At 34.7% G+C, this 19,832-nt stretch overlaps 1 protein-coding gene across 1 annotated transcript in view; it reads left to right on the top strand.

Annotated features, from left to right (window-relative positions):
• Window positions 1–19,832, top strand: part of SPOCK3 (SPARC (osteonectin), cwcv and kazal like domains proteoglycan 3) — a 473,254-nt gene that overhangs the window by 203,988 nt on the left and 249,434 nt on the right. The window contains exon 4 of the mRNA XM_077757608.1: window positions 12,215–12,329. Within this exon, the coding sequence (XP_077613734.1) occupies window positions 12,215–12,329 (115 nt within the window). The remainder of the gene's footprint in view (window positions 1–12,214; window positions 12,330–19,832) is intronic.

Here is a 19,832-nt window from a genome sequence, read left to right as displayed (position 1 = left end):
TCCCACCTAAGTAAGTGTCAGTCAATAAAAGCTTCATTTAACAATAGTCAGGTCAGTATTTTACAAAGGATTTTTTTGTTTCCTGTTTTTTTGTTTTTTTGTTTTTTTTTTAATGCGCCCTGATATTAATTACAAATGACAAACGGAAACCCGTGTAAGACCCAGAAGGTTTACTTACCTGCCAGGGTAGTTACCACCATTGCTTTACTAAGAATGTCTGCTGTTGTAACTACAGTTCTGTGTAAGCAGGACTGATCTGCTGAAAGAAGGAATATTTGAAAACTTTAATTCATAAAATGATCTGAAGATTATTATGTATATTAGGTAGCATTCATAGCTTTAAATTCTATCAACTTGTTGCTTCGGCCATTATCATCACCAGTTTTATAAAATATTAGTCTTGTTTTTAAAGTTTTGGGTATATGTAAAAGCTCTTTTCTGTTTTTAGGATAGTTAAATTCTGGTCGTTACATCTAATGTCTTTTATAGACCTTGCCAATAGTATTTGAATGCAGATTTGTGTAAATGAGATCCTGTTCTGCATTCTCTTTCCTATTATGACCTGTTTTTCGTTAATTTAACCTATCTGCATTGTGCAGTAGTTATACAAAAGAAAAACTCCCTTGATGCAGAATTGATGTTTAGTATCTAACTTTCAGTGGTGAAATTTGTGCCTTTGATTTTTTATTGTATGCCCTGTTGCCCTGAGATAATTGATTGAGAAAGGCCTTAAATATTCTCACGGAGGATGGAGACTTAAGAAAATGCCTCAGAAGAGAAAGAAAAAAAAAGATTTTTAAAATTGATGCGTAGTTTACATACAATAAGATGCGATAATTGAAAATGTACAGTTTGATACGTTTTGGTGAATGCAGATGATTGAATTACCACGACCTCCATTAAAATAAAGAATATTTCCATAACTCCAGGCACTGCTCGAATTACATACTCTGCCCCAATCCCCTTGGTTTCCTACCCCCAGTCCAGGCAATGGTTGTTCTGATTTCCTTCACTTTAATTTACTTTGGCTTGTTCTGTATATAACCTGATACAAATGGAAGTACATTGCATGTATACTTTATTTATGCCATTTTTCGAATAATGTTTTTGAGATTTACCTAACATTATTGCATGCTTCAGGAATTTGTTTTGTTTTGTTTTGTTTGTTTTATTGCTGAGTAGCATTTTCTTTGTATGACAACAGTCATCTGTTGATGGATATTGGGTTAGTTCTTTAAACATGCCATGAATATTTTTGTAATAGTCTTTTTGTGAACATTCAAATATTTTCTTGGATAAATTCAAAGATGTAGTATTGTTTAATTATATAACAAACTGCCAAAATATTTTCCAAATAGATTGTGCAAAGTATCAATTTACTGACTCTCATCTCACAATTCCCTTTTCATTGCCTGTTCTGCAGTGATGTGGAAGCATGTAAGCATGTCCTATAACAAACAAAAATTAAGCTTTGTCAATGTAGGGAACTGCAAGGGCATTGCAGAGGGAAGAACTTCTCTTTCTGATTCTGAGGTACTTCTGTTTCTCCTTCTACTGCAGTGGTGCATGAAGGAGAGACATGCAGGGGTGCTTCACCACACCTGCATGCATGGTGTGTATGGCCCCACAGCAGGCTTGCATACCTGGTTTTGGTAGGCACTGTGTACCCCAGGTTTTGCACTTGGAAATGGGCTCCCAATGCTTCAACTCTCTCCATGCACCTGCCTGCTGGCTTCAGCCCACTTGCATACTGGATGGGAGTTTCCTGCTCAGTCTCAGCTGTAGTTCCCTTTCTTCCAGCCTCTCTGCACCATACCGGATGGGTGGAGGGAATAAGTGTGGTGTCGTGTACTTTGCCAGTGTCTATGGACCAACCGGCTCTGGTCCCACAAACTAAATAGACTTCTGAGCGATCCAGAGCACTTCAACCTTCTCCAATGAGTATTGAATCCCAAATCTGGGGAGGGGGCACACCTTTTTGGTTTGACTTTTCCATTGAAACTTCATATATTTTATTACAGTATTCTTTTGAGATTTTTTGCTCCATTTTTTACAGTTTTTTTTTTTTGGTATGATTAATGATTCCTTATTTTATTTATTTTTATTTTAGAGAGAGAGGAGAGAGTCTTAAGTAGGCTTCACACTTAGCACAGAGCTCAGTCCCACAACTGTGAGATCATGACCTGAGCCAAAATCAAGAGTTGTATGTTCAACCAACTAAGCCACGCAGGTGCCTCAGCAATTCCCTATTTTAACATTTCCCTATTTGAGTTACTACATCTTTTGTCTCCTAATTGGACATGGCCTAATCACAGTAATTATCTCATTCTATACTCCCACCAGCTGTGTGTTAGGGGTAATTGATCTAATTCTTGCCAACACTTTAGGGTTTACTTTTTTAATCTAACATTTCTTCTAGTAGTGAGGTATGCTCACTTACTGTGCTTTTAATTTTATATCAGATTGAATAGATGATATCAGGAGAATATCTCCTGATTCATACCCAAGATTAGATGGTCATAATATCATTTCTTGTTTATACATGTACACCTCTGTGTATGCATGTAAGTGTGTAAATTATCTAATGGTAGTAATGTTTGACACAACTTTCATAGGAAACCAATCTGTGCTTAGAAGTTTTGTTTTAGTCTTTTAAGGATTAGCTTCAATGTTCTTATTTATTTAATTATTGTTATTTTATATTTGAGAGAGAGAGAGAGAGCACATGTAGGGCAGGACAGGGGAGGGATAGAGAGATGGAGACAGAATCTGAAGTAAGCTCCAGGCTCTAAGCTGTCAGCACAGAGCCTGACGCGGGGCTCGAACTCAGGAACAGTGAGGTCAGGACCTGAGCTGAAGTCAAATGTTTAACTGACTGAGGCACCCAGGAGTCCCTGGACTCATTATCCTTCAAAAAGAGTTCATGGATTCTGCCATTCTCTCTCTCTCTGCCCTTTTCCCCCTTCATTGCTTGCTCTCTCTCTCTCTCTCTCTCTCTCAAAAATAAATAAACATTAAGAAAATTAAAGAAAGCGTTCATGTAAAATTTATCTTTACTTTTAAATAGTAAAAAAATAGAAGAGTAAACATTATTTAGGAAAGTGGTGAGTTTAGAATCAGTCAGTTTTATTGGACTGTGGTAATTCTGTGTCCTAACTGCGGAATGAGAAAGGCAGAGTGTCACTTAAAGTGGGCCAGGCACCATTTTGTAGCAAACTATAAGAGATTTTATGGTACCTTAATAACTATCAGTAAAAAATACAAATGATAATGCCAAATATGGTGTTTTCTATATGTCTGGAAATATTTATGCAGAGTTTCATAAACATTTTTTCAACTCAGTGCTAATATATTTTTTAAAAGTTTATGTATTTATTTTGAGAGAGAGAGAGAGAGATAATGAGCACAAGAGAGAGAATCCCAAGCAGGCTCCACACTGACATGGGGCTCAATCTCACAAAACCTGAAATCAGGACCTGAGCTGAAATCAAGAGCCTGACGCTTAACCACCTGAGGTACCCAATTGCCCTGAATTCAGTATCGATATTTAAAAACATTTCTTCCTTTTTATATAAAAGCTCCTTGGTAAGTTAAAGTACACAATTATAGAATATATTATTTTGTATATTAGAATTAGTCCAATTTCTTTAATTTCCAGATGAAAACACTAAGTACAGAATCATCAGAGAACTACAGGTAAGCATTATTTCAATAAGCTAAGACATTATTGCCCTGTTAGCAGGAACTTTTCTTTATGATTCTATTTTAGGCACCCTCTTAATAAGTATTAACTGAATCCTATTTATCTCAAACATTAGAATGAAAGTCCTAAGTATAAAGTTTTATGATGAGGATCCAGGAACATCATTTTTATGTACCAACTAATATATGAGAATGGAAACCAGTAAAAATAATAGGTTTTTACATATAATCAGGCATTCTGGAATGCATCACTTTTATAAAAGAAACACTATTAACATTTATCCCTTTAAGGAGCTTGGAAGATAATATGATATCTTGACAAAGTAAAAGAACAATAAAGAACAGAAGAGAGTGACATTTTTAAATTGTCATGAACACTTTAACTACTACTAGACCAGAATGACTGTGGCACAAACTTCTGCCTTGTAACAGCATGTAGAGTTTTTATTAACTCCGAGTTATCAATGTAATAGTTGCATTGCACACAACTGTATAAGATGGGATATCATTGGAATAAACATTGTGATATTTTGATATACATTTACTACAAAAGAAATGAACACACTAGTTGCATCCAGATGTGCTGATTGTGTAGATCTCCATGTTTAATGTTTGTAACGGGGAGACCAGAGTTACAGTGGAAGGATTTAATATAACTAAAGTAATATTAAGGTTTAAAACTTAAGAAAAGTCAGTCCAAAGACTTGCAGCCACATTTAATCACATTTAGCACCACCAAATTGGCTGTCAAAAGTCTAATTAACTATCAGGCATTAGCTCTATTTTCCATGCTGCTCACTTGCACAGTCTTTCATGATAACATCTGGCAAGTTTAAAAAAAAAATCCCTAGAAAACCACTTCTTCCTATCGTTTCACAACAGAGAGTTTTAGTGAAATGAACTGTTGTTAAAACAACAACAAAAGCATATTCAGTGCTTCATTGTTGAACTGTGAAGGTTTTTAAAACATGTTTGAGTTACTGGTCACTTCATTTTATCTGAAAACACACAATTCAGTTTAAAGAGACATTTCACCAAGGAAATGTTGATGGGTATGAGTTTTACTTTTATTTTATGCGTTTCACTATTTAGTGATGTTGGAATTTTTCCAACAGTTTTCCAGAATTGAAATCCAGCTCTCAGGACACAGTTCGTCTGCTCTTAAATCATGATGAATGTTTAACTTAGTTTTTGGTTTCTTGAGTTTTTCCCCTAACGGCTGAAGAGTTCTTCATTACTTAAATATACTTATGTTACCAGTTGACGTCCTAAGAGTGGGATATATTTGCTTATGTGTTTGCTATAATAGTTGGAGATAAGCATTTCACAACACAGATTTTGAAGATAAGAAAATATTATAATATCTAAGAAGTAAAGGTTGATTGCTTACAGAGAACTGGATGAAAATAGACTTATTAATTAGTGGTGACTGATGGCAAAATAATAAGAAATAATATTTTTATTGTGGCTAGAAAAAAGTAATTATCAAATAGGAATACCAGACACAGATCAATTATCCTTTAAAACTGATTGGAAAATAAAAATACATTCGGAAAAATATATAAAATGTTTAGCACAAATTGTACATGCTGAAAAACCTATAAAATGATATGGTTCAACAAATAAAATTATACAAGAGAACCCAAAAGAAAGTATGAACTGCAAGCAGCAATGATGGGCCAATAATTTGGTAGATTTGATACTTTTAAATCATGTCAGTAAAAATAATAGTAGAAATACTGACTATTTTGGAGTGCCTGGTTGGCTCGGTTGGTCTAGTGCTTGACTCTTGATTTTGGCTCAGGTTATGATCTCAATGTTCATGAGATTGAGCCCCACATCAGGCTCTACTCTGACAGCACAGAGACTGCTTGGGATTCTCTTTCTCCCTTCCTCTCTGCCCCTCCACTGCTCATACCCTCTCTTGAGAAACAAATAAATTAATTTAAAAAATTTAAAGTCTTAAAAATACTATTTTGCAGTGGTTCTATGTTAAAGTGCAGAGTAACTCATGGAAATTGGTGTGGAAGTTGAATGTTAAAGATTTGGTGTTAACATGTTCTAAGGTCCTATTAATCTTAAGAAGGAGGGTAATCTACTTGTTGTATGGTTATTTGCATTCAGTGATGCTAGATATGTATTTAAATCTAAAGGAAATCACTAAGAGAGATTTTATAACTTCCAAACTAACAAAGAAAAAGGTACTTGATAAAATATAATTACTACACTTTGAGGAAGAAAAGAAGAAAGACAGAAAAAGAAAAAAAGAAAGAAAATATTGCAAAATAGGAAACACAAAAGAAGTGACAGAAAAGAGTGCAATTATATTGAAAAAGTCACTACGGAAACAGAAGAGATAGGTCCCTTTAGACTGGGCTTATAAATCCACCCAAGAGTGCTTGAGAACATTGTTAAAATATAAAAATTAAGTAAAAATAAAGAAGTTTAGACAAAAGTTAACTGGGCAAATACTAACAAAAGGAAATTATTTACAGCAATGTTTGTAACAGAAAAAGGCCACAAATTGTGGAAGTGAGGTGCTAGATGTTTATTCAGCTGATTTGGATGCAGTTGCCTCCACATACTTATTCCAACAGACCCACACTTGACCCTTTCAAAACCATCTTTTATTTCTGCTCTGTAGTCAGCATTGTCCCCCACACCCATCTTCCTTCCTTCCTTCCTTCTTATCCTTTTTCTTCTGGACATTGTTAGTTTGCTTTTCTCTTTTATTTTTTGATTTTTTCCCATGTTTATTTATTTTTGAAAGAGACAGAGAGAGAGAGAGTAAGTGGAGGAAGGACAGAGAGAGAGGGAGACACAGAATCCGAGGCAGGCTCCAGGCTCTGAGAGGTCAGCACAGAGCCCGATGCTGGGCTCGAACACAGGAACCACGAGGTCATGATTTGAGCCGAAGTCAGACTCTCAACAACTGAGCCATCCAGGTGCCCCGTTAGTTTGCTTGTCTTCATCAAGTATTATTCAAGGCATAACCAAATTCTAGTGAGTGATTTCTGTACCATTGCAAACCTCATTATGTCACTCTCCAAATTAAAATCACTCAATGACATGGCATTACCTATAAGGTAGACCTCCAAAAGCTAAGAAGCTTTCATCTGCCTCTCTATTGTTGTTTTATTTTGCTTTCCACAATACTTGCAGGTAGCATGGACATTTTGTATTTCATCCATCTTGAACTGTTATTCCAGGAATAATGCATCCTTTTTATACTTTTATGCATTTATACTGTCTCCTCATACTGGGGTTTTCTTTCATTTTGCTCATTGTACGTTTCAAAACCTACCTAAGTTTTCATTCATTCTAATCATCCCCCATCCCTTCATCTGTGTGTGTATATTTTCACATAGCTAAATATTTATACATACACAAATATATGTATATAGTTACCACTTAATGTGTTCTAATTGCCTTTTCTGTACATCTTTTTTCCAATAAAAATGTTGAATCTTTTGAGGACAGGATCCATTCTACGTAGGATATCTGGTGCCAGAAGTATACACAGAAATCCAATATCACTCTTTGAAAAAAGATTGTGAATTTGGAGATCATCTAGTCCAAAATCTTTAATTTTTAGATGAGCGTATCAGGCTACCTAGAGATTACTAGTTTTTACTACATTGGTCTTTGAAAAATCTGAATCAACATGGGGACAGTTAAGTCTTTCTTATATTTTTCAAGTTTCTATATTTGCCAGTTTCCCTGGCATTGGCTTAACTAAGATAACTGGTTCATCATTAAAAGCACTAAAAATTAAATGCGGAATTATTTAAGAGTGTGTTAGCCTAGAATAATTAGGATTTAATTTAAAAACCTAGGCTTTTTTTGTGGATAAACACTGCTAACTCCTAGAAGCCAGTTTGTGCAGATTAAGAGTTCTGATATTCTCTGTTTTAAAGTTTATTTCAGTTCTTGGGGTGCCTGGGTGACTCAGTTGGTTAAGCGTCCAACTTCAGCTCAGGTCATGATCTCATGGTTCGTGGGTTCAAGCCCCGTGTCGGGCTCTGTGCTGACAGCTCAGAGCCTGGAGCCTGTAACTCCCTCTGTCTCTGACCCTTTCCTGCTTGCTCTGTGTCTCTCTGACTCTCAAAAATAAATAAAAAACATTAAAAAAATTTTTTAAGTTTATTTCAATTCTTGACAATAACAATAATACCTATTTTTGCACCTTGATGACACCACTTTTTGCCTTTCCTTCTTTCCTTCTTTCCATACCACCTCCACGGAGTATGAATACTAATGATACCTCTGCTGAATTGAGAATTCAGTACCTTTCAGTCACTGTCCTCATTTGTTTTCGTGTCCTGCCATTTGCATTGTGTGTCCTTACTTTTCAGTTCCCCTTACATAGGGACTTCTCTTCAAGAATTAGATCTTTCTTAATTGACATACCTGTCTACATTTACATTTGTTTTCTGCTCATGCCTATCCCTGCTGGAGCAGGCACTTCCTTCCACATTAGCAGCTGGATCTGGCTGGATATGTCCTGGCTTACTATGCTCTAGAAATTAGAGGGGGATTCTGACTAAAAACCGAGTATTCTGGGAAAAAAAGTAGAGAAAATCCTGTATCACAAATGAAATGCAACTACATTGTAGATGAAAGCATAAGGCGACTGTTCGGTATGGGGGCAGCTTTGTTTGGAAACAAAACAATACAAAAACAGTATTCGTTAGGTCTCCAGGTTAGTTCACATCAATCAGAAAGATTATGAAAGACGAAGACAAAAAGAACATGCCCAAATGAATTCGAGTGCACTGGCTGAAATCTTTTGTGCTGGGTGATTGGGTTGTTTTGCTGGATGCCTGAGAAGAAGTTAAGTACAATAATACAGAATAGAACAGGAAATACTAATTTTAATGAGATGGAAAGAGGATAGCAACAGAGGGAGGTGATGAATTTCTGCCAGGCTATTTTAAAATACAGGATTAAGTGTAATCCATGAGCTTCAGCCAAGGGGAAGATGGCTGTGTTATTGTTGTCATTTCACGAATAAAATCTCAAGCATCTGTATTTACTTTGTGTGATATTTTATAATTTTTAAGCTGCCAACAATGTAAGTTCTACTCAAAAATACAGATGGTTAAAATCACATACACAGAAAGTGATCTTTTCCTTATTGCAGATCCTATGTATCTGATTCTTTTGTTCACCTTCTATCATATTTACCATCTCCTGACAAATACTACTACACTTAAAAAATATTAATGTTTATTTGTTTTTGAGAGTGGGATAGAGAGAGAAAGAGCAAGTGGGGGAGACAGAAGATCTGAAGCAGGCTCCAGGCCCTGAGCTGTCAGCACAGAGCCTGCCTCAGGGCTCCAACCCACGAACTGTAAGATCATGTCCTGAGCCAAAGCCAGACGTTCAACCTATTGAGCCACCTAGGCACCCTGACATTACTACTCTTTTATTTGACCATTTATGCAGAACTTTATTGAAAATTTTCATTAAGTTAATTTTCATGTGCTATATTTGTTCCAATAATTTTCTTCTTATTATACACCAGTTTTGGAGTTCTGATGTCTTTTATTAAGTGGATATAATGTAGGAGGTGTCATAGAATCTTAGGAAATTATCTAATGTACGCTGCATAAGGTAAAGAAAACTAGAAGGAATAACTAAAAATAACTATTAATTGTCTGCATTGGGTGTGTAACTAGGTTAGATTAACCATGATCATTTCATATGTACTGTAGTATTGTATTTCAAAGCAAAAACACTCCCTTTTCAGAATAATATGTCCTAGGTTAACTATATTCACAATGAGTTTAGGACATGTGAATATAAGGTACGGTGGTAGGTACAATGACATTGTTTTATTAGGCAGAATTATTTAAAAGTGAATATTAAAAATTAAAAATCAAAATAGACTAAGGATTAGAAATAACACAATACAGTTTAATCCCTTCTAAGTTATTGTATGTTTTTCCTTTATGTTGTCTAACAAGAAGTCACACAGTTTTAAGGTGCAGTAGTTCAATGAGACAGTTTTCTATTTGTGATGAATTAAATTGCTATAGTATAATGAGAATGTTCTAGCAATTTGCATTTGCATGGTGAACAAGGTATATGCAACATTTCATAGAAAATAAAATAGCTAATATTGCTTTGTTGAATTTTGAAATGACTCATAAATTAAGGGAAGTTATAATTGATCTAACCATTGCCATCAAAACCCTCCCCCTTTTTTTTAGTATGGAGGAAATTTAAACATTAGTGTTCCAAATAGATGCATTTATTGTATTGACAATATTATGTTATAAGATGTCTTTTAGTGAATATTTTATTAACTATATGTGTTAGTATTTTTAATTTGAGTAAAGTATCTGAAATCTTGAAAGTTTTATTGAAATAATATATTTTTAAACAAAGAAAATATGTTTTTATTTTTTAATTAATTTATTTAAATTCAATTGAGTTAACATACAGTGTAATATTGCTTTGGGAATAGAACACAGTGATTCATTATTCATGTATAACACCCAGTGCTCATCTCAACAAGTGTCCTCCTTAATGCCTGTCACCCATTTAGCCCATCCCCCACCCAAAACCCCTCCAGCATCCTTCAGTTTGTTCTCTGTATTTAAAAGTCTCCTATGGTTTGCTTCCCTATCTGTTTTCATCTTATTTTTCCTTCCCTTTCCCTATGTTCATCTGTTCTGTTTCTTAAATTCCACATATGAGTGAATCATATATTTGCCTTTCACTGACCGACTGTATGCATCTCTCTATATAATTTGTATCTGCATTTTATTAAAATTGGGTTAATTTATTGGATATCAAAATGTATTCACTTTTGTTAACCTATTGATTTAACATATTCATAAAGCTTAATTTGATTTATACACCAGATGTTAGTCTAGTTTACTCTAGGCTTATGATTTGAAAAGATTGGCTCAAATCCACTTATCATGTTCAATGAAAAGCTCAGGGCTTTACCAAAAAAAATTGCATATTCCAAATAAAAAATTTTAAGGTCACTTTGGCACCACTTTTCTATAGGCATTAGAATTTTATTTTCAGTTTTCATCTTGCATAGGTTATTTCTCTCAGTTGTGACATGTACCCAAAGGGGATACTCAGTGCCTTTTTCTTAGTTGTGCCAACTCCCTCACTGGCTTTCTAGCCACAAAAATCACAACAAAATATCATCAAACCTCACCAATAATGATTACCAATAGAAGCATTATTCATAATAAACAAAAGGTAGAAACAACCAAAATTCCCCTCAACTATTGAGTGGATGAATAAAATGTGGCATATCTATATAGAGAGATGGTATTCAGTAATTTAAAGGAATAAAGTAGTGATACACGAAGCCGTATAGTTGAACCTTGGAATTGTGGTCCGAAACAAAGGAAGCCAGTCACAGAGGACCACACATGTGTAATTCTATTTACATAAAATGTTCAGAATAGGCATATCTGTAGAGGCAGAAATTAGTGGTTGTGAAGGAGCTGGGGGAGTTGGGAGTAGGAGGGTGATAAGTAAAGGGTATCATTTCTTTGAGAAGATAAAAGTTTCTAAATTGGGGCACCTATGTGACTCAGTCTGGTGAGTGTTTGACTCTTGATTGGGCTCAAGTCATGATCTTATGGTTCATGGGATGGAGGCCCTTGGCGTCTGGGCTGACGGCACAGAGTCTGCTTGGAATTCTCTCTCTTTTCCTCTTTCTCTGGCCCTCCCCTGCTCACACTCTCACACACTCTCCCTCTTTCTCTCAAAATAAATAAATTAACATTTTAAAAAATATTCTAAAATTGATTACGATAATAGTTTCACAGTTGTGAATATACTGAAAACCACTGAATGTAAACATTTAAAGGATGGATTGCATGCAAATTAAATCAATAAGAGTGTTATTTAAAATATCACCAACAAATCACTGTCTAGGCAAGAAAGGTTTTGTCTAGAGAAATGGGAGTTCAAACATCAGACACAAACAATTTTAAAATGAAAATGCAATATCTCAGAATTATTACCCTGATATACTCAACCAGCCCAGCTCTAGACTTTTCTTGCATATCAAAGGACTCATTAATGCCCACTAACATGTTTTGAGTTTGATCCCATATCTCCACCCACCTGCATCTATCTAGAGAAAGCAAAAATATAAAATATAATCCTCAACTGACAGAAGTATTACAGAAACACACCCCAACTTTATTCTGTACCTGTATTGCTTCGAGGACAGTAATAAGTGTAGAAACTTTTGGTCTTCTATTTTGATTATATATTGTTTGATCATAGGGGTGTGTGTATTTTAGCTTCTGCATAGAATAAGTAAGACTAATTTGCAGCCATCTATGAACTCTGAGTTATATGAAGTATAACTAAAAAAATAGAAGTATCTCTTTGAAGAGGAAGAAGGTGAAGAAAACTTAGAGCTGAACTGCTATGTAAATTTCTGATAAAACTGTTTGATGGGATTAGATACCTCCATTTTGCAGAAATGTATCTTAATATTTTCTGAACTTTTTTTTTTTTTTAGCTTTAGATCCAGCTAAAGATCCATGCTTAAAGATGAAGTGTAGTCGCCATAAAGTGTGCATTGCCCAGGATTCTCAGACGGCAGTCTGCATTAGTCACCGGAGGCTTACACACAGGTAAACATTACTAAATTAGATTCCACTGATTGAACAGTACTCTTTACTACGAATAACTGCATAGTGTAAATATTTGGCAATGTCTGCTAAGCTTTTATCCAGAGTTTTATTGAAATAATTTCTGAAGGTTGTTTAATACAATTATGATTTACTTGGGTTAAACATTGTAATCAATCAGAATTACTATGGATTATAGAATTTAGGCATATATCATTAAATAAATAGGATTTTGTGAAGATTGGATTAAAGTGTTATATCTGCATATTTACAGTTTTTTCAGTGTTGAGAAGTATAATTTTGGCACCTTCTAAATATTTATGCTTATGCCTAGTTTCCTCAAGGAATAATTGGAAACAAAGTTAAAGGGCAAAAGAAAGAAAGAAAGAAAGCAAATGATTGATGTTCATTTAAAAAAGATAAAATGTCCCAATATAGAGAAATGGGCCTAGAACCCTTTAGGACACCTTCCTTTAAGGAAGCAATCATATTGGTAGAGTCCATGTAGTCTGGAAGCTGCCAGAAAATTTCAAGAGAAGAAGGAGTTTTAAATATTGTGTTTTAGTGATATCACTGCTTCTGTCAGAATGGCTCTATGTTGAGAAGGATCAGTAATTTAGAAATAGTCTGTGTAGTTTCATGCTGAGTCTTAAGTATTGAAACATGGTACAATCAAAAATGAAATCACTGGGTAACTGACTGAAGCAAGCAGGTATATATATCCATCCTCTTGATCACTGTTAAAAGAATTCTCTTTATGAGAACACTCTCTTTTGTGATATTGGACTTGTACTGCTTTCGCATCAATTGAGCAAGGGAATTTCACTGTTTGGGTATGTTCAGGGATTAATTGCTTTTTGACTTTAGTGTCCTTACTCTAAAGTCTATTATTCAAACACACCAACAGAGAAAAAAAAAAAAAAACATTAGAGAATAAGAATGTAAGTAATGTTTCTAGAAAATGACAAAATTTAAGTTTTTTTGACTTTTCTTATTAGTTTGAAAGCACAAATGCATAAAGCCTTTTATTACATACTCTATGGAGTAAAGGAGGTGTTTAATCCATAACACCACATTTATAGCAACAGATTTCAAGTACTGAGACAGGCTGGCTAATGGAGCTAAGATAAAGAGTTTGGGAATAAGTTCACTTAGGACAAAGAATCGTGGCATATCAATAATAAACTTGCAGAAGTAAGAGACAGGAAGAAAGACAGGAAGTCTGGAGATGCAAAGTATAAAAGACTTGTAGGAAATAGCATTGCTATAAGGTCAATGTACTGTGGGAGGGCACAGAATGGTAAAACAGAGTTACTGGCAATACTCAAGCATATCCTCAGTTACTTTTATAAAGGGATACCAAGACAGAATGTTATTTTTCTATATATCTCCCTCAGATTCCAAAAAGTTTCTGAATTACTTGGACTTATATTAATTAATCACCAAAAATTTAAATATTAGTACTCAAATGTATGTATGGCAGGTATAGGGGAGAGTTGATTTCTACTTGAGAAATCAATAGGAGGGTAGTGTTGAAATGCATTCATGTATAATCCCTCACCTAAGTTCCAGAGACTTAGTCAATTCATTTCATATAAAAGCAAAAACTGTTTTATCACAAGTGTCAGAGACCCTGGGAAAGGTTTTCATTTAACACACAGTTAACATCTCATTGACCCTTTAGCCCCTGGCCCCCTGAACCAAGTCAAAGAGCAACTGAAGTCTTCACAGTTAATTGCATGCCCAGGGCAGAGACTCTCTCCTTTCCACAACTGCTGAACACTGAAGCCAGGAGAGGTTAAAGTAACTGATTCAAGTTCACAAAGCTGGGAATTATTTAGTGCATTGATTCCAGTCTATGTTTACTGACACCAAAGTCCATGCTTTTAACAACTGTTTTCACTGCTTCTCTAACCTATTAAACAAAGATATAACTACAGACAAAAATAAACTTCCTTAATGTGATAAAGACTCAGAACAAAAGCTAGAGTATTTCTTAGTATAAGCAGGTGCAATGTCATCAGTGGAGAACCATTACCAACACTGCCTTTGGTATAGTGGTAAGCTGGGACAGTGGGGGAGTCCACTGTATTTTAAGTAGGTGGACTTCAAAGTGTTTTATGTACATATTATTTACTCCTGTTTTTTTTTCTGATAAAGTATTATAAAATTTGCACACAGTGCACACCATATTCAATAAATATATAACTAGTTCCAAAGAATTGATTTTAAGATTAATATTTGATATGCTTTATTTGCTTTGAGGATGTCAGTACATAGTGAATGTTTATACAGCATTTAGAGAAGGAGACTTTTGCCAAGAAGTTTGATCAATAAAGGTGTCTAATGTAAATAAAGAAAGTCTTAACTCTGGGGTGTGTGTAAATTGGGGGCAGGGTACATAAAATAAGCAAAACAGGTTTAATTAATCAATGTTGGCCATTTACATAGTTTAGAATGGAAATTACTATTGTTTTGATTTAAAGGAACAGCTTTCTTTTTTCTTTTTTCTTTTCTTGATCTCATAAAAGAGAAAATGAAATTTCTTGTTTGCTTCTGTAGAGAGAATGTCATTTTTCAAAGAGGTTTTGCTAATTCCCCCACCCTCCTCAAACTAGATAACGCATCCATTTTTCCATTACCTTACCCTGTGCTTCTCTTTTTGAAATACTCATTACATTTGTAATAAATTGTCTAACATCAATCTCCTTCAACTGACAGGAAGCTTATGAAGGTAAGGTCTGTGTCTTACTTACAACTTTATATGCAACTTGACGTACTAGTTAGTATATTGTTCTTTGAATAATGTATTAAAAGATAAAAGAGCTTTTGTTTTTGAATGTTAGAGAAGAAAATTGGGTAGTTTGATCAATTGAACTGGTCAACCTAGATAATCTAAGTGTGGAGTTTTTTTCTGTGTGCCTTGCGCATATTTGTTGGAGATAGTCTGGGAATGACATAGGAGTCAATTAAATAAATGTAAATAAATTTATTGAGAAAGATGTGTTCTACAGGGCAGTAGGAAAATCCTGAACTTATCCCCTCTCATGGACACAACAACTTTACAATTACATATGGAAACATTTCCTCTGGAAAAGACCTAAAAATGGAATAAACAGAGCTCTACAACAAGGGAAAAAAGGGAACGTTGTAGGGAAAAAAAAAAAAAAAAACAACAGCAATCCATGACCAGGATGGCTCTCAAAATTATGGAACTTTTCCCTGAGAAGTAAAGGGTCTGTGTCTACATCAGACACCCTAATGCTTAGATCCTTCACAGGACAGATTAGTGCCCCAAATTCCATGTCTTGAAAACCAGTGGGAATTACATCCACGAAAACCATAGAACTGTAGGGAATGGAGAACACAGAATCACTTGTCCTGGGATCCAGCACAAAAACACCAGTTTGAAAAGAAACTAGAACATATGTGAAGAAGATCCAGTCACTGATCTTAAAGCATCTGCTGGAAATACAAGAAGCTGGGACTGTCCCTGCAGACAGAGGTGCCATTTTTGCAAACTCACTGAAAATGCAGGCACTGGTGTCTACCATTATAGAATTCTCTCTCTAACCTGTTAGCACCAGAGGATGTGCCCCACCAAGAGCTCCACCAGCCCTCATGCTGGAGCCACACATCACATGTGGGCTCAAGTGAGAGCCATGCTCACTCCTGTGTCACAGCCACATGCTACAACTGGGCCTGGTGAGAGCCCTGCCCACCCCCATTCTGCAGCTACAGCCTCAGCCCAGAAGACGGATGCACACAGCTCACACAGGGATGATTCTGGCTGCCATAGAGGATAGCTTTCTGAGCTACATGACTTCTGAGCTCCACAGCATATATCCTACATTAGTCCACTCCTTTCAGATGATGAGAGGCAGCTGATTTGCCTAATACATAGAAACAAACACAGAGAGTCTGGCAAAATGTACAAAGAGAAGACTTTTCCTCTTCTGAGGACAAGACAAAACCTCAGAAAAATACCTGAAGGAAACAGAGTTAAGCGATTTACCTGATAAAGAGTTCCAAGTGATGGTCATAAAGATGCTCCCAGAACCTGGAAGAAAAATGGATGAACATAGTGAGAACTTCAATAAAGAGACAGAAAACATAAGGAAGTGCCAAACAAAAATCACAAAACTGAAGAATACAATAATTAAATTAAACGATTTCCACTGAGTGGCTCAACAGGGGGCTGGATGAAGCAGAAGAATGTATCCGTCTGCTGGAATACAAATCATTGGAACTCATCCAGACAGAGAAGAAAAAAAACAATTATAATATAAAATTGAAGTTTTTTAGTTATTTTAAAGGACTGTTGGGAAAACATTAAGCAGATTAGCATTTGTGGTATATGGGTACAAGAAAGAGAAGAAACACAAAAGGCCAAAAAACTTATTTGAAGAAATGATAGCTGAATCACTTCCCTAATCTCGGGAAGAAAACAGACCGACAGGTCCAAGAAGCCCAGAGAGTTCTACACAAGTTAAATCCAAAGAGATCCACTTTAAGGCTCATTATAGTTAAACTGTTAAAAGGCAAAGATAAAGAGAAAATAATCCTAAATCCAGAAAGAGATAAACAACTTGTTACATAAAAGGAAATTCCATAAGGCTGTCAGCAGATTTTCAACACAAGCTTTGCTTACCAGAAAGGAGTGGCATATTTTCAAAGAGCTAAAAGAAAAAAACAAAACAAAACCTTCCAACTAAGAATTATTTAGCCTGCAAGGTTATCATTCAGAATTGAAGGAGAGATTAAGAGTTTTTCAGACAAGCCATTGATAGGTATATGGATAAAAATGATGTCACACACACACACACGAACTACTATTCAGCCATAAAGATGAATGAAATCTTGCCATAATTCTACCATAGCATGGGTAGAACTTAAGGGTATTACTCTAACTGAAATAAATCGGATGGAAGAAAACAAATCCTTTTTGCTTTCACTCATATGTGGAAAATCTACAACAACAAAACATATGAATAAACAAAACAATACAAAAATAAACTTGTAGATATAGAGAACAGATTGATGATTACCTAATGGGTGAAGTGGACTTAACTGTGTGGTGATAAGTGGTAACTTGACTTGGTGGTGATCACTTTGTTGTGTATACAGATATCAAAGTATAATTTTGTATACCTGAAAGTCATATAATGTTATATGCCAATTTTATATTAATAAGAATAAATTTATTGATTGAATAAACAAATAATTGCCAGCAAAAAAAGGGAGAGGAGGATATGAAAATATGAGGGAGAAATGATTCTCTTACAATTAGACCCTTAGGTAGCTGGTAGACCCTTGTCTTAGGTTTGTAAATGATTGAAACAATTGCTAGTGCTGTAAATAACAATATGTGTCTTTGACATTGGAAAAATAGACTGATCAGGAGGTTCATGCTGTGTTTTACACAAGCTGTGAACACTATTGCCAGTGTGGAGAAGGTTGAAAACTCTGCAAGTAAGTCATGGTCAAATCATATGTTTGGACATTTGTCTCATGAAGAATTTATCTCAAACAAACGTGATACCTGTGTGCTTGTGCTGGTTTTCTGTTACCGTTATCATCGCCAATTACAACAAAAGAGTTTTATGAATAATGAGAGAATCTTAAACTGCAGTGTGTTTTCTAAGATTTAGACGCTTTATATAAAATATATGATGGGTTTGCTAGGTTTTGAAAATGACCCACTTTATATTGTTATCATGGGGAAAAGCTCTGGAGATGCTTACAGTTGAGAGTCTTTGTTTCCCTGTCCTTGTACATTGTGAGCAAGAAGCCTAGTGTTTTATGCTCCCTTTGCTGCCTGTGCAGCTGCACATAATTAACACTATTTCTAGATCAGTGTTTCAGGCACCAATCAATGAATGCTGCTTATATTAAAAAAAAAGTTTTAGCATAGCAAAACAGTAAGGTTGAAGAAGTTATTATAGGACAAATCTAGCCATGGTAATTTCTGGTCCATTTACACCAAAGGTTGAAAAAGCATCAATAAGGAAATGGTTTGGGCCTTGTAAAAAGGCATTATAAAAAAGTGTGATGAAGCTAATATAAAATACTATTTATTAAAACAGATATCAAAGGAATGTGAGTCCTAAAACTCCTCTATTTTAACTATACACTTTTATAATTCATAATCTTGATGGCCATTTTAAAAAGAAAACCTGAATTTCCTTATGTAATTATTAAATATATGACTATGGTATTTATATTTCCATTATTGTACTGTTGAAATATTTATGATGGAAAGATTCAGTCACAGGGCTTATTTATAGTAGAGTCTCAAAAATGTTTGTTGAATAGAATGGAACTTATAGCTGTTTTAAAACAATGCTCCTTACACTTATGTAAGGTTTAGCCCATGGAGTATATAAATGTGTTGATATTGTCCTTAGGGAGAATGAAAGCCAGCATTTATTGCACACTTAATATGTGCAAAAATTTTTTTACTAAGTGATTTAAATTTATTTAGTTTTATACAACATCCCAAAAGTTTTCTACTAAAGACTAGTATGGTCCTTTTATAGAATCAAAAACTGATGCTCTGAGATTTTGGATATTCTGCCTCAGATTATATAAAGAGGGTAGATAGCTGGATAAAACAGACAAATGTAGGATTTGAAATCAAGTTTATCTTTTTATACACACATTCCTTTTTATAATTATAAATTAATTGTGAACATATCATTGTTTATACATTTATGAATAGATGTTTATATAACTATTTAAGTACCTCACTATCCATAGATCTTTCAGTTAGAATCTAGAGGTTTTGCAACACTTTTTTTTAAATGGACTTTATTTTTTTAGAATAGTTCTGGCTTAGCAGCAATAGTGAGCAAAAGTCATGGAAAATTTCCATATACCCTGTCCCCACATTTGCATAACCATTATCCATTATCAACGACTCCCACCAGGAGGGTACATTAGTCATATTTCATAAATTTACATTGACACATACATTATCATCCAAAGTTCATCGTTTATATTATTTTTTAATATTACTTGCATTTAAAAAGAGGTCATAGTATCTTGGATAGTGAATTAGTGTAACTTCTTAAAACATAGATAACACCTAAAGTTAATCATGTTTCATTTCTTTCTTGAACTTTTCTAATGCTCTGTCTCTCTCTCTCACTACACACACACACACACACACACACACATAATGACACAGATGTGTGTGTATATATATATACATATGTATATATATACATGCATATATGTATATATATGGCTATTGTTCCAGAATTTGTTCCTTTAATTATTATATTGTAATATCTTTTGAAACATAATATTTGATACTTACAAAGCATATACATGAGACACTCATCTATACATTTTATAGATGTTAAATAATTTTATCTTACAACTCTATATATCTTTAAGAAAATTGCTGAGTTACTCTTGCTTAATGTACAATTTCTTGGCATATTTTAACCCATGTTGTCTTTTTGCTGAATATGCAATTCTTGGGTTATCTATTCTGATATC

This window comes from Crocuta crocuta, unplaced genomic scaffold, assembly GCF_008692635.1.
Source record: "Crocuta crocuta isolate KB4526 unplaced genomic scaffold, BGI_CrCroc_1.0 scaffold203, whole genome shotgun sequence".
NCBI lineage: Eukaryota > Metazoa > Chordata > Mammalia > Carnivora > Hyaenidae > Crocuta > Crocuta crocuta.
Note: the sequence above shows the minus strand (reverse complement) of the source record. Positions and strands in the feature narration are given on the sequence as shown.